General features: G+C 41.0%; 1 protein-coding gene across 1 annotated transcript in view; it reads right to left on the bottom strand.

Annotated features, from left to right (window-relative positions):
- LOC132401348 (dynein axonemal heavy chain 8-like) overlaps positions 1 to 21,483 on the bottom strand; it is an 895,336-nt gene that overhangs the window by 623,763 nt on the left and 250,090 nt on the right. Inside the window, exon 23 of the mRNA XM_059983478.1 lies at positions 20,714 to 20,829. Coding sequence (XP_059839461.1) covers positions 20,714 to 20,829 — 116 coding nt within the window. The remainder of the gene's footprint in view (positions 1 to 20,713; positions 20,830 to 21,483) is intronic.

Raw genomic sequence — 21,483 nt, 5'->3', positions numbered from 1 at the left:
AATGATGGGGAATCTACTGCCCGTGATGAAGCAAGCTAAGTTTACGACACTCTGCTCCTTTTTCCGATACTGTTCATTGGTTCCTCCATACAAAATGTTGATTCAACCTGTAAGAATGCTCTCCCACGGTGCAACTTTTAGAAATTTGCTATAGTCTTCGCTGACATACCAAATCTTTTGAACTCCTAATTAAATGTAGCCACTGGCTTGCCTTCTTCATTTTTGCAACAATATGTTGGGCCCAGAATACAGTAGATCTTCAGAGCAATTGACACCCAGGAATTTGAAGCTGCTGACATTTTCTTCAGCTGAACCCCTCAGTGAGACTGCTGTGTGTTTTCCTGACTTCCTCTTCTTGAAATCCACAATCAATCCCTTAGTCTTACTGACAATGAGTGAAAGTGTGGTTGTGGCACAACTCAACCAGCAAATCTATCTTGCTCCTGTACACCTCCTTGTCACCATCTGAGATTCTGCTAACAGTGGTTATGCCATCAGTGAATTTATAGATGACATTTGAGCTGTGCCTCACCATAAAGTCATGAGTGTAAAGAAGTTAGACCACTGAGCTAAAAACACATCTTTAAAAGCTAACCACATCCTTAAGTGTTAATCATCAATAAGCCAGAGATATTAATTCTGATCCACACTAACTATGGTCAAGGATCCAGTTAGAAAGGGAGATACATTGTGGTGTTGAATGCTGAGCTGGAGTCAATAATAATCAGCAGCCTGACATAGGTGCTAATGTTGTTCAGGTATTCCAAGGCTGAGTGGATAGCCAGTGAGATTGCATCTGCTGCAGATTTACTGTGGTAGCGGGTCCAAATCCTTGATAAGATAGTAGTTAATTTTAGCCAAAATCTACCTTTCAAAGCACTTAATCTCAGTAGATGTGAATGCTACTGGGTGATAGTCAATGAAGCAGCTCTAGTTGTTCAATACAATAGGTTTTCATTGCCCTGTCAGGTATACCATCAAGGCCCAACACCTGGGTTCACCCTCTTGAAAGATGTTCTGATTTCAGCCTTTGAGACAGATGTAACAGGGCATACAGATGCTGTAGAGATTCATACTAGCTTTATTCTCCCTTTCAAAGCACGCATAAAAGGTGTTCAGTTCGCATTACAGTCACTTACGACATTAGGTTATTTGCTGTAGGAAGTTATGGTTGCAAACCCTGCTTTAGCTGGCGTGCATCCAATTCTGTCTATAACTTCATTTGGAATTGCTTTTTTGCTTTTAAGTTAGCCTCCCATTCATTGTACATGGACTTCTTGTAGAATTCTGAATCACTGGTCTTAGAACTCCACACATCTAGCCCTCAGCAGACTGCAGATCTTCTGGTTCATCCACAGCTTCTGGTTGTGTGTGTGTGTGTGTGTGTGGTATATTCTTGAAGGCACACACTCATTGACACAGGTCTTAAGTTGGTAACAACTATGACACATAAATTCAGATCCGAAGATGATTCAGATCTGAAGATGAGTGCCTGAATATGGTCCAGTCCACCAATTCAAAGCAGTCCAAAGCAGTCCTGTAAGTGCTCCTTCTCTTCCCTTAAACATACTTTCATGGTTGTCTCCATTAGTGCTGTGGTCCTCAGTCTCTGCCTGTATATGGAAGTAGAAATACAGCCAGGTGATCGGATTTACCAAAGTGCGGGCGTGGATTGGATGGCATGGTGTGTTCTTGATGGTGGTGTAACAGCAGCTAAGTGTGTTGGCCCCTCTGGTTGGTAGTAGCTGGTTAGAGACTTCTTCAAGCTGGCCTGGTTGAAGTCCTCACAATGATCAGAAGGCACCACAGAGCACTGTCTCGTGACGGTTGATCACAGTGCTCAGTGACACAAGGGCCAACGTGACATTGGCCAGGGAGGGAACGTACATGGCAACCAGGATGTCAGCAGAAAACTCAGACGGCGGATAGAATGGATGACACTTGACCACCAGATGTTCCAAATCAGGGTAGCAGAACTGAGACAAAACCACCATGTCTGTACACCACAATCAGTTCATCATGAAACAAAAGCCTCCACCTCTGCCTTTATCTGATACCGCCATCTGGTCCATGTGGTGGAAAATGAAGATTTCTAGCTGAAGAATTGTGTTGGGATTGGTGGGGATGAGCCATGCCTCTATGAAGCAAAGAACACAGCATGTTGTCCCTCTGGTACTGTAATCTTGTTCTAAGGTATTCAGTTTTATTTTCTAGAGATTGCATATTAGCTATCAGGATAGTAGGGAATGGAGGCCTCGGGACCCTGTGCTTCAGTTTTATGTGCAACCATGTCTAATGGCTGCACTTTCTTAAATGGAAAATGCACTCCCTACCTGGGTGATCTGTAGTCCAGAGTCTGCCAGTTTTGAAGAAAGATAGATATGTTTTAAAACATATTGCTTACAGAAGTACCTATGGCTGCAACTTTAGATATAATATAAGACTATAAGAGATCGGAGCGGAATTAGGTAATCGAGATAATTGAATTTGCCATTCAATCATGGCTGATCATTTCTGTCTCCTCAACCCCAGTTCCTTCTCAACTCCAGTTCCTGACCTTTTCCCCATAACCTTTGATGCCACATCCGATCAAGAACCTCTCAATCTCTGCCTTAAATACACCCAATGACCTGGCCACCACAGCTGCATACGACAACAAATTCACCACCCTCTGGCTAAAGAAATTTCTCCGCATCTCTGTTTTTAAAGGGCGACCCTCTATCTTGAGAAACATCCTTTCCACATCTACTCTGTCTAGGCCTTTCAACATTCAAAAGGTTTCAATGAGATTTCCCCCAGCCCCCCATCCTTCTGAATTCCAGCGAGTACAGACCCAGAGCCATCAAACTTTCCTCGTATGATTGCCTTTTCATTCCTGGAATCCTCCTTGTGAACCTCCTCTGGATCCTCTCCAATGCCAGCACATCTTTTCTCAGATGAGGGGCCCAAAACTGTTCATAATACTCAAGGTGAGGCCTCACCAGTGCCTTATAAAACCTCAGCATCACATCCTTGCTCTTGTATTCTAGACCTCTTGAAATTAATGCTAACATGGCATTTGCTTTCATCACTGCTGACTTAACCTGCAAGTTAACCATATGGGTGTTCTGCACAAGGACTCCCAAGTCCCTTTGCATCTGATTCCTGGATTTTCTCCCCGTTTAGAAAATAGTCCACACATTTATTTCTACTACCAAAGTACATGACCATGTATTTTCCTACACTGCATTTCATTTGCCACTTTCTTGCCCATTCTCCGAATCTGAATAAGTCCTTCTGCATCCTACCTGTTTCCTCAACACTACCTGTCCCTCCACCAATCTTTATATCATCTGCAAATTTGGCAACAAAGCCATCTATTCCATCATCTAAATCATTTATATACAGCAGAAAAAGAAGTGGACCCAACACCAACCCCTGTGGAACACCACTAGTCAAAGGCAGCCAACCAGAAAAGGATCTTTTATTCCCAGCCGTTGCCTCCTACCAATCAGCCAATGCTCTATGTTAGTAACTGTCCTGTAATACCATGGGCTCTTAAATTGGTAAGCAGCCTCTTGTGTGGCACCTTGTAAAAGGCCCCTTGAAATCCCAAATACACAACATTTACTTCTTCCCCTTTATCTATACTACCTGTAATCTCCTCAAAGAATTCCAGTAGGTTCGTCAGCCAGATCCTATACCACATCTTTCTATTGATTTGATGCTATTCTTCACCAGTAGGGCCACACCAACCCCTCGGCCTACCTTCCTATCCCTCCGATATAACATGTAACCTTGAACATTCAGTTCCCAACTACAACCATCCTTCAGCCATATTTCAGTGATGGCCACAACATCATACCTGGCAATCTGTAATATTGCAACAAGATCCTCCATGTTGTTTCTTATACTATGTGCATTTAGATACAACACCTTGAATATCTTATTTGTTTTCCTTTCTGACTCTGCATCACTGATGATTTGATACTAAGCCTGTTGGCTACAACTAAGTACCATCATTTGCCTGTCTTCCTGACAATCTGACTGCAGGCTATCTTTACTATTTTTACCATCCATCCTTTCCTGAGTCCCTTCACTCTGTTCCCACCCCCCCCCCCCCGCCAAGTTAGTTTAAACCCTTCCCAATAGGTCTAACAAATCTGCCCACGAGAATATTGGTCCCCCTTGGGTTCAGGTGCAATCCGTCACTTTTGAACAGGTCATCCCTTCCACAGAAGATATCCATTTATCCAAGAACCTGAAGCTCTGCCCCCTGAACTAGCAACTTAGCCACGCATTTATCTGCCAAATAATCCTATTTCTACCCTCACTGGCATGTGGCACATGCAGCAATCCAGAAATTACTACCTGGGAGGTCCTGCTTCTCAGCTTTCTACCCAGTTCTCTAAATTCTCTTTTCAGGACCTCATTGCTTTTCTTTTCTATGTCATTGATACCAATATGTACTCCCGCTCCCTCTCCAAAATGTTGTGGATGCGATCTGATACATCCCTGTCCTTGGCACTTGAGAGGCAACATACCATCCGCATGTCCTGATAATGTCCACAGAATCTCCTGTCTGGTCCCCTCACTATCAAGTCCCCTATCACTACTGCTCCCTTCTTCTCTCTCTTTCCCTTCTTTACCATGGACCCATGCTCAGTGCCTGTGACCCAGTCACTGTGGCATTCTCCCAGGAGGTCATCCCCCATAAAAGTATCCAAAGCAGTATACTTGTTTTTGAGGGGAATGGCCACAGGGGTGCTCTGCTCCAATTGCCTATTTCCATTTCTCCTGACGGTCTCTGAGCTACTCATCTCCTGCAACTTTGGGGTGACTACTTCCCTGTAACTTTGATCAATCATAGCCTCACTCTCCCGTACAAGCTGAAGGTCATCCAGTTGCTGCTCCAGATCCCTAACATGGTCTTCAAGGAGTTGCAGTCGGATACACTTTTCACAGAAGATGTAGTTCCCCAGAAGGCTCTGGGTCTTCCAGTTGTCCAATATCCAGCATGAAGAGCACACCACAGTCATTTAAATGGTACAGTAAGAGAGGGGAAAAAAGCAAAAAGGAAACCTTAATAGATGCTTTACACAGAGCCAACGCCTCTTCTGAGCGGAAGCTTCCTTTGAGCCAAAGCCTGTTGCTTCTACTCTCACGACTGGCCTATTCCTGTACAATGGCTGCCCTGACAATGGCCGCTCCACTTTTATTTAGTTTGTAGAGTTCTGTTTATGCTGCTGATAGGCCACGTAAAATGGACAAATGCTCTTGAAGCTCTCTTTTTAAATAACCACCTCCAATCTGTGAGAAATCCCTCTTAGTAAAGCTCTGTTGATGCTGCCTATAGGCCACATACAATGTAGTTGCCCTAAACAGGAAGTACTAGTATGTAGTAGCCCTAAACAGGAAGGTTTGATGACTCCCTCAGAGCTGCACACAAAGAGACTTCACTGTCCACGCTATCTTTAATCATCAGGTTGGAGGCCATCTAATGTGATCCATTATTATAGAGTAGAGGGAGTGACAAAACAGGTAACTATGTATCAACCTTCTATATATAGAACAGGGGACAGAAGTAGATCTTCAGCCATGGTCAATTTGAATGGTGGAAGAGAGCTGTAGGCAAAATAAAATGTCTGCTCCAATTTTTTATGGTTCTCTGCTTCTATGTTTGATACTATATGGCTCATGAAAACAATCATTTATTTCCTTTCCTTTACCTTCTTTCCATAGCTTTGCATTTTTTTCACTTATCCAGCTCTGTTTGAACACTACAAATGAACACTACTTCTGTAATACCTCACTCAATTCACTGACAATAGTAAACATTCACAATCTAAAAAGGAGTTTATCTGCTAATTTTTTATTTTGGTTCTTTTATAAATCATCTCTCTCTCTGTCCCATACACCTTGACCCATTGCCAATACTATTAATTTCATTTTGTGCATAACCTTCATAACTTTAAAGATCTTCATCAGATCTCCTCATAACATTTTCTATTTCAAGTAGTGCAATCCCTGCTTCTCCATTCTATTCATACAAATTAAATTCATCATACTTGGAATAAGTTTATCTGCACCCCTTCAAATATAATATCTTCCCTAAAGTCTGAGTTATAGAGTGAAGAAATACACCCTTCATCCCATTACGGCTATGCCCATGTTCATGCAAACCACCATCTACACAAATCTCATTTATCACTACTTAATCTTAAGTCTTCTTTGCTTTAGCAAATCAATTTTCTTTCTAGATAGAGTCAGAATGATACTGCATGGAAACAAGCCATTTGGCCCATGCTCATCCATCCTGAACAAGTTACCTAACTGATTTGGTCCCATTAGCCTGTGTTTGAGTCAATTCTCTCTAAATATTTCCTATCCATGTACCTGTCTAAATGTCTTTTAAATGCTGTAATTATACCATAAGACCATAGGACATAGAAGCAGGATAGGCCATTTGGCCCATCGAGTCTGCTCCGCCATGGCTGATCCTTTTTTTTCTCCTTCTCAACCCCATTTCTCAAACTTCTCCCCATAACCTTTGATGCCATGTCCATTCAAGAACCTATCAATCTCTGCCTTAAATACACCCAACGACCTGGCCTCCACAGCTGCACATGACAACAAATTCCATAAATTCACCGCCCTCCAGCTAAAGAAATTTCTCTGTATCTCTGTTTTGAATGAACGTGTTTCTATCCTGAGGCTGTGCCCTCTTGTCCTAGACTCTCCCACATTGGGAAACATCCTTTCCACATCTACTCTGTCTAGGCCTTTCAAAAATTGATAAGTTTCAATGAGATCCCCCCTCATCCTTGTAAATTCCAGTGAGTACAGAACCCAGAACCATCAAACATTCCTCGTATGAAAACCCTTTCATTCCTGGAATTATCCTTGTGAACCTCCTCTGGATCCTCTCCAATGCCAGCACATCTCTTCTAAGATGATGAGCCCAAAATTGTACACAATACTCAAGGTGAGGCCTCACCAGTGCCTTACCTCTACCACTTCCTTCACAAGCTCATTCCTTGTACCTACAACCTATTGCATGGAAAACCTTGCCCATCTTTCCCCTCTCATCTTAAACTTATGCCCTCCAGTTTTAGATATTGCTTATCCTGGGAAAAGGCTGTGACCATTCACTTTATCTTTGCCTCTTATGACTTACATGCCTTTGCAAGATCACCCTCAGCCTCTTACAAGAGATAAAAAGCCCAGCCTATGCACTCTGTCCTTATAACTCAAGCCCTCCAGTCCTGGTAACATAATTGTCAATATTTTTCGGCACCATTATCAGCTTAATGAATCCTTTCTATAGCTAGGCCAACAGAACTGCATATGATACTCCAAATGAGGTCTCACCAATGGCTTATGTAGCTGAAACATGGCATCTCAACTCTTGAAGTCAATGTCCCGATCAATGTAGGCAAGCACATTATGTCTTCTCCACCACCCTAAGTCACAATTTTCAGGGAGCTATGTCCCTGAAAATGGTGACTTCATAGGTCTTTCTGTTCTACCAACCTAAAAGAAATATGGTGGTACTTGCTGGGTTTAATTCTACCTGCCATTCCTTGGCTTACTTTCCCAGTTGATCTAGATTCAGTTGTAACCTTCTTAGCTGTCATTACAACAATTTTGCAATCCACAAACTTACTTAAACATGCCGACTCCATTCTCATCCAAATCATCGATATGATTGACAAGTGGACCCAACACCAATCCCTGCAGCATACCACAAGTCAGATTCCTCCAATCTGAAAAGTATCCCTCCATTATTACCCTCTGACTCCTTCTGCCAAGCCAGTTTTGTATTCCATTGACAAGCTCATTCTGGTTCCCATGTAATCAAGCTTCTGAACCAGCCTCACTGCGGGATTTTGCCAAAGTCCTTGTTAAGGTCTGTGTAGACAACATCTACTGCACTGTCCACATGAATTGCTTTGGTTGCCTCTTCAGAAAACTAAATGAAACTCGTAAGACACAATTTTCCACACACAAAGCAATGCTGGCTATCTTTGCCATTCCAAATGCAGGAAGATCCTGTTTCTTTGAATCACTGCCAGTAACTTTTAGATTATTGCTATTAGGATAACTGACCTGCAGTCCAGCTTATCTTTGCAATCCTCTTTAAATAAAGGCATAACATTAGTCACACTCCTGGTTAATGAAGACATAAAAATCTCTGCCAGTGTTCTAGCAATTACTTCTCAAGCAATTACTTCTCTTGCTTCTCACAAGGGATGTTGATCAGTTAAATGAGTAGACAAAAACCTTTTAGAAGATAGAATATAATTTGGAGAAATGTAATGTTATCCAGTTTGATCAGAAGAATATTGTATAAACAGGGAGACTACAGAATGCTGCTCTACTGGGAGACTTTCAAGGAAATTTTTTATAACAATGATGCATGATATTGACGAGACTGCTCGTGCAGATTTGTTTCCTTATTTAGCAAGTAATTAAGAGTCATGGAGGAAAAATGGTCCTTTGGCATTTGTCTGTGCTGACTATTGTGCTATCTATTCTAATTCCACTTGCTTGCATTAATTCAACATCCTTTCTCATGTCCCTGTGAATGGCACACCTACATCCCTTATGCACAAGAGATCTGCTTGATCTTAGTTGTCTTTTCCTTCATCAGAGCCTCAATATGCTTCGTCAGCCACGGTTTTCTAATCACACCAGCCTTGCTCTCCATTTTAACAGGAATGTATTGTCCCTGAACTCACTCTACCTTAATTTAAAAAGACCTCAACTTATCAGACTTCCCTTTACCTGCCAACAGCCTCTCTTAATAAATCTTAACAAGTTCCTGCATTAGGCCACCAAAACTAGCCTTGCCCCAGTTTATTAATTTCACTTGAGAATCAGATCTATCTTTTTCCACAAATATTTAAAAACTAACCATATGGCTCCCCTTTTTATCACTTAAGTCACTTGCTATGTTCATTTTCAGAATGTTGTCCCCTCTTTGGTAGAGCTATGCACATATTAAAAAAGGAAACTTTCCTTGGTACACTTAAAAAAATCCGCCCCATCCAAGCCCTTAGCACAATGGTAGTCTCAGTCAAAATTCAGTAAGTTAAAATCACTTACTATTACAATTCTACTTTTCTTATAGCTATTTGCAATCTCTATAGATATTCACTCCTCTAATTCCCACTTCTTAAACATGTAGGTACTTGCTTCCACTGACCAGTCAAGCAATGGGTTCCAGATTCCAACCACTCCTTCCTTAGATCTTCACAAAACATCTCCCCCAATACATTTTCTAGTTTTGACAATTCTGTTGTGAGGAAATATTGTGTACTATATAATCAGTCCATTGGTGCTGGGTCACAAACTAAATTTGCTCAGTCATTCCTCATAATTGAAACTCTCCATTCAGGTACTATCCTGTAGAATCTCCTCTATATCCTCTGCAATGACATTGCTTTTACAGTGTGCAGATCAAATCTCAAAATGTTACCTAACTAATGCTTCATAATGCTAAGACATAGAACATTGAACTGTACAATTCCAGATAGGTCATTCAGCCCACTATGTTGTGCAAATCTTGGTGCCAATTTATACTAAGTATCTTCCTGCTGCTCAATATATATATAAAAGGCTGCACCGGGAGCACCGGATGCAGTATACCACACCACCTGACTCACAGGTGAAGTGTCACCTCACCTGGAAGGAATGTCTGGTGCGGCCTTTTATATATTGGTGAGACTCGACACAGACTGGGAGACCGTTTCGATGAACACCTACACTTTGTCCACCAGAGTAAGCAGGATCTCCCAGTGGCCACGCATTTTAATCCCATGTCCCATTCCCATTCTGATATGTCTATCCATGGCCTCCTCTACTGTCAAGATGAAGCCACACTCAGGTTGGAGGAACACCTTATATTCCATCTGGGTAGCCTCTAACCTGATGGCATGAATATTGATTTCTCTAGCTTCTGTTAATGTCCCTCCACCCCTTCTTACCCCATCCCTGGTTTATTTATTTCCCCCCTCCCTTTTTTTCTCTCTCTGCCCATCACTCTTTGCTTGTTCTCCATCTCCCTCTGGTGCTCCCCTCCCCCTTTCTTTCTCCCTAGGCCTCCCATCCTATGATCCTTTCCCTTATCCAGCTCTGTATCCCTTTTGCCTATCACCTTTCCAGCTCTTAGCTTCACCCCATCCCCTCCTATCTTCTCCTATCATTTCAAATTTTCCCCTCCCCCTCCTACTTTCAAATCTCTTACTACCTTTTCTTTTAGTTAGTCCTGACGAAGGGTCTTGGCCCAAAATGTTGACAGTGCTTCTTCCTATAGATGCTGCCTGGCCTGCTGTGTTCCACCAGCATTTTGTTATTTGATGTTTGCTATTTCTAACCTATGGAAAAGATTCAGTCTATGTATTCTAATGACTAAGACTATCTTGGATTCTAACTATTCTATGGTGTTTATAATGTGATATCTTTGCTGCCCTTATAGTCTATAACCTTGCTAATGAAGGCTATTATTGTACATTTCTTCACCACTCTTGCTGTAGTCTTCCAATCACAAAAACAATCCTTCATCATAACAGTCTATCTCCTATCAGCAAGGCAATTTTAAATCTAATTTGTGGAATCAGTGGCAAGATTGTGGTCTAATTCAATCTACAAGTTTGGAATACAGTAAGAAGATAGAGAGCCTAGTGTCTTGGTATGTTGATGACAACCTTTCCCTCAATATGCACAAATCAAAAGAACTAGTCATTGACTACAGGAAGTGGGGCAGGGTATACACTCCCATCTCAATCAGAGGTGCTTAGGTATAAATATCACTAGTAGCTTGTCCTGGTTCAACAACATATATGCTCTAGCCAAGAAAGCAGTCTAGTACCTCTACTTCCTCATGGGTCTGAGAAAATATGGTATGTTTCTATTGGCCATCACCATTTTTTAATAAATGCAGTATAGAAAGCATCCTATCCGGATGCAACATAGCTTGGTATGGTAAATGTTATTCCCAAGACCTTAAGTGGTTGCAGAGTTGTGTACACAGCCTCCCTTCTGTTGACTCTGACTACACTTCCAATAGCAGACAACATAATCAAAGACCCCTCCTAACCTGGTCATTAACTTTTCTCCACACTTCTATTGGGCAGAAAATACTAAAACCTGAAAATACATACTAATAGACTCAAGGAAAGCTTCTATCCTGCTGTTAGAAGGTTTGAATGGACATCCTGTATGAAAATGATGAACTCGTGATCTTTCATCTACTTCATCATGACCCTTGCACCTTATGTCTAGCTACATCGCTTTTTGTCTGTAACTGAAACATTATATTTGGCATTCTGTTATTGTTCTTCCCTTTGTAGGATCTTGCTGTATGTTTGGAATGATCAGCCAGGGTGACATCCAAAACAAAATTTTTATCACAGTACATTTGACAATAATAAACTGATTACCATTTGTCTATGATTTTAGTTGTTCTAACCTTTTGGACCTGTGAAGGGCCTTGCTGAAATCTTTGTAGACTATTGTATGTTAACAGTACTGCCCTTATCAACTCATTTTGTTTCCTCTTGAAATAATTGATTAAATAAAATTTCCGCTGACAAAACTAGACTATCTTTGATTAATTTCTGCCTTTCCAGGTGTAGATCAATTGTGTCTCTCAGGACATTTTCAATAAATTCCCTACTACTGATGTCAAAAAGTTCAGAGCACTTGGGTTCCAAGACAATCTGGCAAACTGGATACAAAGTTGGCTTGGCAATAGGAAACAAAGGGTGATGGTGAAGGTTTCTTGAATAAAGGTACCACTTTTGCCATCCTTCAGTGTATGGCACCTCACCTGTGCCAGCAAAACTCCAAAGACCTCTTTAAGGATCTTATCAATCTCCTCCCTTTGATAGCAGCTTTGATTACATCTCAAGTTGTGGGGATTTATCCAGCTTTAAGTCCATTAAGACATTAAGAGCTTTAAGTCCATCCTCCCTTTGACAAAAAACATATTTTAGAATTGTGTTGTTCACTTCCCTGAATTTTCTAGCTGAAAGGTTCTCCTGGTGAAAATAGATGAGAAGGATTCATTATAGATCCCAATATGTCAGCTAATTCCAAATAAAGATAGCCATTTTGATCCTAATGGACCTACTATTTCTCTACATACTTTTTTGCCTTTAACACACATATAAGATCTATGGGGTTTTTCCATGATCCTATCCACTATTAATACTTAACGCACCTCTTCTTCATCTTGGTCTGCTTTTAAATGTCCTCTTATATTTTCAAACCTCCGTAAAAGCCTGTATTTTCATTATTCTATCTGTCACATCCTTCTATTTTATCCTTCGTTCAGTCCCTTGATATCTCTTGACATCCAAGATGGTACATAGATTGTCCTACTAGAGAGGGGGAAAGACTCAAACTCCTGTTGAGACATGAGGCTTGGTAAGATGACTGATCAGCCATTAAGGGAGCACATTGGGACAAACAATCATATTTCTACAAATTTTAAAATAAGACTGGTCCACATATTAAAATCCTGAATTAGGCAAATTAATGTTGTCAAAATGAACATCCTTCCTAAATTCTTATATCTTTTTCAATCCATACCAATTTTTATTCCTAAAGGCTTCTTTGGCTTGTTAGACTCAGTCATATCATCCTACTTATGGAAAGGCAAGCATCCCCAACTGAATAAAGTCCATCTTCAAATATATAAAAGTGTTGGGGGCATGGCTCTGCTCAATTTCCACTTATACTACTGAGCAGCTACCATATGGCATCTCACCTTTTGGTCTCATTTCCACAGCCAATCTGACTGCCCAATATGGGTGGCAATGGAGCTGAACTCTATTAAGAACTTCTCTATTTCACACTCCCTTTTTTTTACGCCTAAACCAACTGCTAATCCTGTTATCAGGCACACCCTGAGAATATGGGTTCAGTTCAGAAAGTATAGTGGTCTCTATGGCTTCTCTCTTTCAAGTCCTATTCTACATAATCACCTCTTCCAGCCTTCTGTACATGATCCAACATTTCAAGACTGTTATAGAAAGGGCATCAGGCACTTTAAAGATCTTTTTATAGACAACTGCTTTGCATCATTTGAACAATTGTCTGCGAAGTTTAACTTACCCAACACTCATTTCTTCAGATATTTACAAATTAGACATTTTATCAGCCCTTTGTTATCAAACTTCCCTGAGGCACCCGACACAAACGTCATTGATATGTTTCTCTGAACGAATCCATTGCGTAAAGGTCTAATATCTACTATTTGTGACAAGCTAGCAGATCTGAGGTGAGCCCCCCCTTGACAAAATTAAAACTGCCTTGGAGCAAGATCTAAATTTTTCCACTGTCAGACAATGTACAGGATTCAGTTCTCAAGTTAGTTAATTCAACCTCTTTATGTGCTCGCCACTGCCTGTTACAGTTCAAGGTCATACACAGGACTCATATCTCTAAAGCTAAATTATCTCACATTTACCCAGATGTTAATCCATGCTGCAACAAATGCAAAAGGGGAGAGGCTTCCCTTATTCACATGTGCTGGACATGCCCTAGCTTGGAAGAATACTGGAGAGATGTTTTCCGAACTCTATCCCAAATACTTAATTACAATCTGGAACCTAACCTTTTGATTGCTGTTTTCGGCACCTCCGGATATGGGGGATACGCACCTAAGTCTGACCAAATGTCACATACTGTCTTTTGCCTCCCTTTTGGCCAGGCATGCAGTCTTGCTCAGGTGGAGGGATGCTGCCCTGCCCACCCATGCTCAGTGGCTTAGGGACATCATGTCCAGTCTATAGCTTGAGAAGATCCATTATTCAACTCTCAATTCAGACATAAAGTTCCAAAAGGTGTGGGGACCCTTTCTTGAATATTTTCAGAACTCCCAGCCAAAATAAAGGTTCATCCCTTCTTCCTTTCCTCTGCACATAACTCCCTGACTTTCAGCATTTTCCGGTAAAATTCTACAAACTCCGACAGGGAAGCATACAACAGGTTGTGTGTTAGGAAAATACAGCTTCTCTATACCAATGCAGCTCTGTAGGGATAAAGGTTCTGTTTAACCCTTTTTGATAATGCAATGATGGCTTGGAGATGGTAATTGGGAGGGGTAGGTCAGGGCAGGAAGGCAATCAAAGCGTGATTGTACAATGGGTGCATCTCTTTCATAGATGTGAACTGTACATTTGTTCCATTTGTTATGTACTGCACAAAGCTCCTTTGTATTATGCTTTCTTGATTTAAAAAAACCAATAAAAATATTGCTGAGAAAAAAAATCCTGAATTAGGGAAAAGCCAATAAGGTTGTTTGGGAGAGGCTGCTTGCAGGTAAAGGGACATTTGCCAAGAATGAGGCTTTTAAAAGTGAAATAGGGAGAGTTCAGGGAAAGCATATGGGCAAGGCTAGACAGACCATGGAACCCCGACTGATGTGGAATATTGGTATTTAGGCACTGGTCAGGTAAAGGAGGCAAATACTGTATTAACCACAGGCAGCTAGAATCAAGCAAATCCCTCAAGTATGACATGTGAAGTGCGCTCTACTATGCTCTAAGTTCACCATCCTTGTACCTGAAATCTGTTGTATTAAAGCAGGCACAGTTACCCATCCCTCTTACTGCAATTTTGACCTATAAACTGCCCACTCTTCCTCACACTCTCTCTACACACTTCATCAACCTGTACATCAACCTCTCCAGTCTTTGACCTGTCATTCTAGTTTCCATTTCCCTATTAGAATAGGGAACCACTTTATCTGGCAGCTCGTTCCATATACTAACCATCCCCTGTATGGAAAAAGTTGCCTGTCAGGTCCCTTTTAAGTCATTCACCTCTCACCTTAAATTTATGCCTTCTAGTTTTTAGTGTCCCTTCCCTGATTAAAAAAATGATCTGAGTTTTTTAACCCCTTGATTTATATACCACTATAGGGTCATCGCTCAATCTCCTATGTTTCAAGGATTAAAGTGTTAGTTTGTTTCACCTCTCCCTAGTATTCAGACTCGATCTCCTGGATCATCCTTGTAAATCCTCTCAGCACTCTTTCCAGTTTAATGTTGCCTTCCCAACAACAGGATAACACTCAAAGTGCAGTCTCACCAGTGTTCTGTATAATGGCACCATGGCCTCCCAACATCTGTACTCAAAGCCCTGACTTATGAAGACCAGCATGCCAAAAGCCTTCTTCACCACCCGTCTACCTATGACTTAACTACCAGTGGATCATATACTTGCAATCCTAAGTCTCTTTGTTTCATGACATTTCCCAGGGTCCAAATATTAACTGTATAAATCCACCTTGGTTTAAGTTCCCAAAAAGGAATATTTTGAACTTAGAGTTATAGAGTCATACAGCATGGGAACAGGCCTTTGGCCAAAGTGGTTCATGCCAACTAAGCTTCCCATCTAATCTAGTCCCATTTTACTGTATTTGACCAATATCCCTGGACCCATCTTATCCATTTACTCTGAGTACCTTTTAATGTACCAGCCTCAATCATTTCCCTAGGAAACTCATTACATATACTGATCACTCTCTGAGTGCAAGATTTGCCCCTCAGCTTACTATTAAATCTGCCCCTCTTTTCTTAAACTATGCCCTTTGTTCTTCTGGTTCTTTATTACCAACCCTAGAAATTAAAAGTGCACATTCTCCCTATCTATGCCCTCAATTTAATTGACATCAATAACAGCTATTATAGCTTGTCAGTGGTGGGGGGGGGGGGGGGGAGGGCAGAGCAGAATTCAATTCTGATGCTGTCTGCAAGTAGTTTTTATGTTCTCTCAGTGACTGCACAGGTTTCCTCTGGGTGTTCCATGTCCTTCCATAGTCCAAAGATGTTTCAGTTAGCAGGTTAATTGGTCATTGTAAATTGTCCTGTGATTGGGTTAAAGTTAAATAGGTGGGTTACTGGGGCAGTGCTGCTCATTGGGCTAGAAGAGCCTGTTCCACACTGTATCTCTGAATAAATAAATGAACAAACAAATAAGATCTCCCCTCATCCTTCTACACTCCAATGAAAACGACCCTAACCTGCTCAACCTCTCTCTATAACTCAAGTCCTGGCCACATCCTCGTGAATATCATCTGTATTCTTTCCATCACAAATATTAGGCTTACTTTTATTTTTTATTTAATTTCAGCATACAGTGCAGAATAGACACTTCTGGCCTTTCAAGCACACCGCCCAGCAACCTTACTGATCTATAGTCCTTAAGATTTTTCTTTGCAACCTTTTTTAAATAAAGGCACAATGTTAGTCACCCCCCCCCCCACCCCCGTCCTCCAGTCCTCCAGCACTTCGCCCGTCACTAACGATGATGCATATATCTTGGCTAGGGCTCCCAAAATTACATCTCTGGCTTCCTGCAGTCTTCTTGGAAAGCCAGTAATTTTAATTGAAAGCTATTTACCAATAAAATAACAGGCACAACACACTGGAGGAACTCAGCAGGTTGGGCACCATCCGTAGAAACAGTCAACGTTTCCATGGATGCTGTCCAAACTCCTGAGTTCCTCCAGTGTGTTGTGCGTGTTGCTTTGACCCCAGCATCTGCAGAGTATTTTGTGTTTACCAATAAAATAAATTTTCCTTAAAACAGATTGTTGAAGATACCCTTGTAATTTTTGATAATCATCCTTACTATCTTTGATATATTCTAGTATCATCCACAAAATACTGACCTTTCCTTGTACATTCACATTTAAAAAAATCAAATAAGTAGCAAACAGCAAAGGTCCCAGATCCAGCCCTTATGGCACATCACTGGACACAGACCTCCAGTGCGAGATACAACTTTCAACAATCACTCTCTACTTCCTAAAATCAAGCCAATTATGAATTCAGTAAACTCTCTCTCCATGGATCCCATGCGATCTAACCTTGCAGACCAGTCTGAAAAAGTTCCTATAAACAACATCTACTATCCTACTCTTATCTATGTTCTCAATTACCTCTTCATAAAACAATATTGAGATTTGTAAGACATATGTTGAGTATCCCTAAAAGAAAAGGTGGAAATATGGGAAAAGAAATGGCAATTGCATTTTAATCCAGACAAATTTGACTGATTGCTCTTTTTTGCAGAGTTGAAATGTCAGATTCTAGAGGGCTTAACTTTAAGGTGTGAGGGAAACTTTAAAACAGATTTACAAGGCTAGTTTTTCTACAAGTGAGTGGGAGGTGCCTGGAATGAACTGTCAGATGGAAGCAGTTATGATAGCAATGTTTAAGATGCATTTAAGACAGGCAATGAACAGGCAAGGAATGGAAAGGTATGGACCATGTACAAGCAAGAGAAAATCTGCAAATGCTGGAAATCCAAGCAACACACACAGAATGCTGGAAGAACTCAGCAGACCAGGAAACATCTGTGGAAAAGGGTATAGTTGAAGTTTTGGACCAAGACCCTCCATCAGGACAGAAGATAAAAAGATGAGGAATCAGGGCAAGAAGGTGGGGGGGAAGGGTGAAAGAAACATAAGGTGATAGGCAAAACTGAGAGGAAGGAAGGTGTAGTAAAGAGCTGGGAAGTTGATTAGTGGAAGAGATGCAGGACGAGAAAGGGGGCTCTGATAAGAGAGGACAGAAGGCCATGGAAGAAAGAACCCTGCCCTCAAATTTACCTGGTCAATTTTTGACACCTTCTTCCCCTTTCTTGATCTCTGTGTCTCTATCTAGAGTCAGCTTATGTACTGATGTCCATTATAAACCCTATGATTCTCCCAGCTACCTGGACGATACCTCATCCCACCCTGTTACTTGTAAAAATGCCACCTCCTTCTCTCAATTCCTCCATCTCCAGTGTATCTGCTCTTAGGATGAGGCTTTTCATTCCTGAACTAAGGAGATCTCCTCCTTCTTAAAAGAAAGGGGCTTCCCTTTCTCCACCATCAACACTGCCCTCAACTGCATCTATTCTATTTTGCGCATGCCTGCCCTCACTCCATCCAACCATCATTTCACCAGGGATAGGGTTCCTCTCGTCTTCACCTACCACCCCACCAGCCTGTGTCCAGCACATAATTCTCCACAACCTCCAACGAGATCCCAACATCTAGCACATCTTTCCCTCACTCCCCCACTTTCTGCTTTCTGCAGGGACCGCTCCTTATGCGAATCCCCTGTCCATTCATCCCTCCCCATTGATCCCCCTCCTGGCATTTATCCTTGCAAGTGGAACAAGTGCTACACCCACACCTGTCACTGCACCTCCTCCCTCACTGCCATTCAGGGTCCCAAACAGTCCTTCCAGGTGAGGCGACACTTCACCTGTGAGTCTTTTGGGGTCATCCACTGTATATAGTGCTCTGGGTGTGGCCTCCTGTATATTGGTGAGACCCGATGCACCTACACTCTGTCCGCCAGAAAAAGCTATGATCTCCCAGTGGCCATCCATTTTTAATTCTACCTCCCATTCCCATTCTGACATGTCAGACCGTGGCCTCCTCTACTGTTGCAATGAGGCCACACTCAGGTTGGAGAAGCAACACCTTACATTCAGTCTGGCTCGCCTCCAACCTGATAGCATGAACATCGATTTCTCAAACTTCCGGTTTTGCCTCCGACCTCCTTCACTTTTCCCCATTCCCAATTCCCTCTCTCACCTTATCTCCTTACCTGCCAGTCACCTCCATCTGGTGCTCCTCTTCCTCTTCTTTCTTCCATGGCCTTCTGTCCTCTCCTCAGATTCCTCCTTCTCCAATTCTATATCTCTTTCACCAAGCAACTTCACAGCTCGTTACTTCACCTCTCCCCTTCCATCCCAGTTTCACCTATCACTTTGTGTTGCTTCCTCCCCTCCCCCATCTTCTTACTCTGACTCCTCATCCTTTTTTCTCCAGTCCTGATGAAGGGTCTCAGCCTGAAACATCGACTATTCACTCTTTTCCATAGATGCTGCCTGGCTTGCTGAGTTCCTCCAGCATTTTGTGTGTGTTATGTGGCTGAAATTGGTCTCATGCTAAGCACAGATGTGCCAAAGGGCCTGTTCCTGTGCTGCACTGTTGTACCTACATTTAAGCTTTGCTTCATTACAGAATGCCCTCAAAACTATCCAAACATCACGATCATATATCAGCAGAATTACATTTACATAGTAGCCAAAGTCTAGATGGTAGAGCTAGAGGCCACATAGTTTTAGTTCGTTTTTCTTGGAGCAGAGAAGATTGAGGGGGAATTCAAAAAAGACCATAAAATATAACAACAGAATTTGGCCATTTGGCGCATCGAGTCTGCTCTACCATTTCATCCATTTTTCCACTCAACCCCAATAAACTGCTTTCTCCCCATATCCCTTCATACCATGACCAATCAATAATCTATCAACCTTTGCCCTTAATATATATATAAACCTGACCTCCACAGCTGTCTGTGGCAAAGAATTCCACAGATGAACAAGAAGCTTAGAAAGTAAGAAGCCTTTGACCTAAGTACAAACTTCGTAGTTTTAAGAGATGTAGAGGGTATCTGAAAGAAATTTTCTTACACCCAGACAATGGTTGCCTTCCAGAATGTACTGCTTTGAAAACATTGGTGAGGTGGATGCTTCCACAGGATTTAAGAAACATCTGGACAAGTACTTGAATTCCAGGGCATAGTAAGTTATGGACCAAGTGCTCCTAAATGGGATTATTATAGATTGGTACTGACAGCATTGACCAATTTTGGTGCTATACAACTCTATTACTCTCTGCAGTCTACTGATTATCAGTGTAAAGGCAATCTGTGCATCTTGTCGAGCAATGACAGGTTAATGAAGAACTCATCTTTTATCCCACTTTGACTTTCCACATAGTAAGTTAGATAAAATATAGCAGACACACTGCCTGAGTTGAAAAGAGTCATACAAATTCCCAGAATCAAGTCATTAATGATGAGATCTTCTTTAATTGACTCCCTGAAAGGACCCAAGTTGTATATTCAAGGTATGCCTGAAGTGTCCCGGGATTGCAGTCTATCATACCCTGAAAATTTGGGGAGCCTGCAAGCCTTGGAAATCCACATGTCCACTCAGTCAAATGATCCCTGCTCCCTGAGTCAGGAACTATCTCAATATTGCAAAATTCAGTAAACTGGCTTACACACACAGATCAACCAATGATGCCAAAAATTATCTAGAAGCTAGCAAAATCAGTTACATAGTGATCCTGAATTCTAGAGAGTATTAAAGGAATGGAATAAGTCTTTCTTCATTTCTCTTTCATCTGTCTTGTACAACATATAGACCACAGAAAGCTCCCATAGTAAAGATGTAATAACTGGACAATTGGCAGTGAACCACACCCGAAGTCACTCAGATTGCATTCACTTCCCAAACCCCCAATCAAACAGCAAAATTAAGTTCAGCACATTCCAAGACTAAATGTGAAGTATTTGATTAACTTTTTAAATTTCATAGCTGAATAAAATGTGATGTAAACCTAATTCCTGTTCTTGCCCCACATTTCCAAAGCAGAACAATGTGATCCAATTTCAGCCATGAATGGTCAAAAGAACTGCTGTGAATGTTTGTTTTTGTGAGTGTTTTTTTGCATGTATTACATGACAAATGTGTGTGTATTACTTCATCAGAAATACTGGAATGACCTTAATAAGCTGCTTAATTCATTCAGAAAGAATGCATTTTCAATTATTTACCACAATAAAGCATAAAATTGAATAATATAAACTTCAAAGAGCTTTGTGTTTCTTTTCTAAAGTAGGTAGTCCATAACAAAAGTTCTTTTTACCTTTTCAAAATCTTCATCTCTTTTGATTTGTTCGACATTTGCTTTAGCTGTCGAGTGAATCTTAAAAGTCAACTTCTCTTCCTCAGGTTCATCCGTAAATGCAATTCGTCTACGCTCTAATCAAAAGATATAAATTGTTAAGTCTGAGGCATAAGATTTGAAATAATACTAATAAGGTATGGAACCCATGCCAAGTCCACAACTTTTAAGTTTTATCTTTGTAACTAATATGAAATCGAATTGGCTTAGTTCATCAAATTAAATGTGAACAAGAAAGATGGCATTTATTTTGAAACAAGTTAAGAAAATTCTAGACAGACACATCAGATCATATGGCATTTATGGAGTGAAAAACAGTATTAAAGTGTCCAATTTGAAACCAATTCTGAAACCAAAATTTACATGAAAATATTGATTATATCTTTTTGTTAGATACGTGGGTTATAACCAAAAAAAATGTCTGGGTTTGATAAGGACTTTAGATGCAGCGATAATCAAACTTACAAAAATTAGAGAAAATTGTAAGAAAAATGCTAATGTTTACAAAATGTTATCTACAAGTACTTATTCTTATCCAGTGTGAACTCCTTGTAGCCCCATCACTCTCCCCTACTGAGGATGAACAGCTCCTTTGTTTTAGGTACTAGGATGTATCATCTTTAATTACCAACAAAACTAACTAAAGACTACGTATGAATTAGAATATGATGTACTCACAATTATATTACAAAATAAACAGGTTGGACAGGCAGAACGCGAACTCTAGTAAG

This window comes from Hypanus sabinus, chromosome 10 (assembly GCF_030144855.1).
Source record: "Hypanus sabinus isolate sHypSab1 chromosome 10, sHypSab1.hap1, whole genome shotgun sequence".
NCBI classification, from domain to species: Eukaryota; Metazoa; Chordata; class Chondrichthyes; order Myliobatiformes; family Dasyatidae; genus Hypanus; species Hypanus sabinus.
This window is presented reverse-complemented; position numbering and strand designations above follow the sequence as displayed.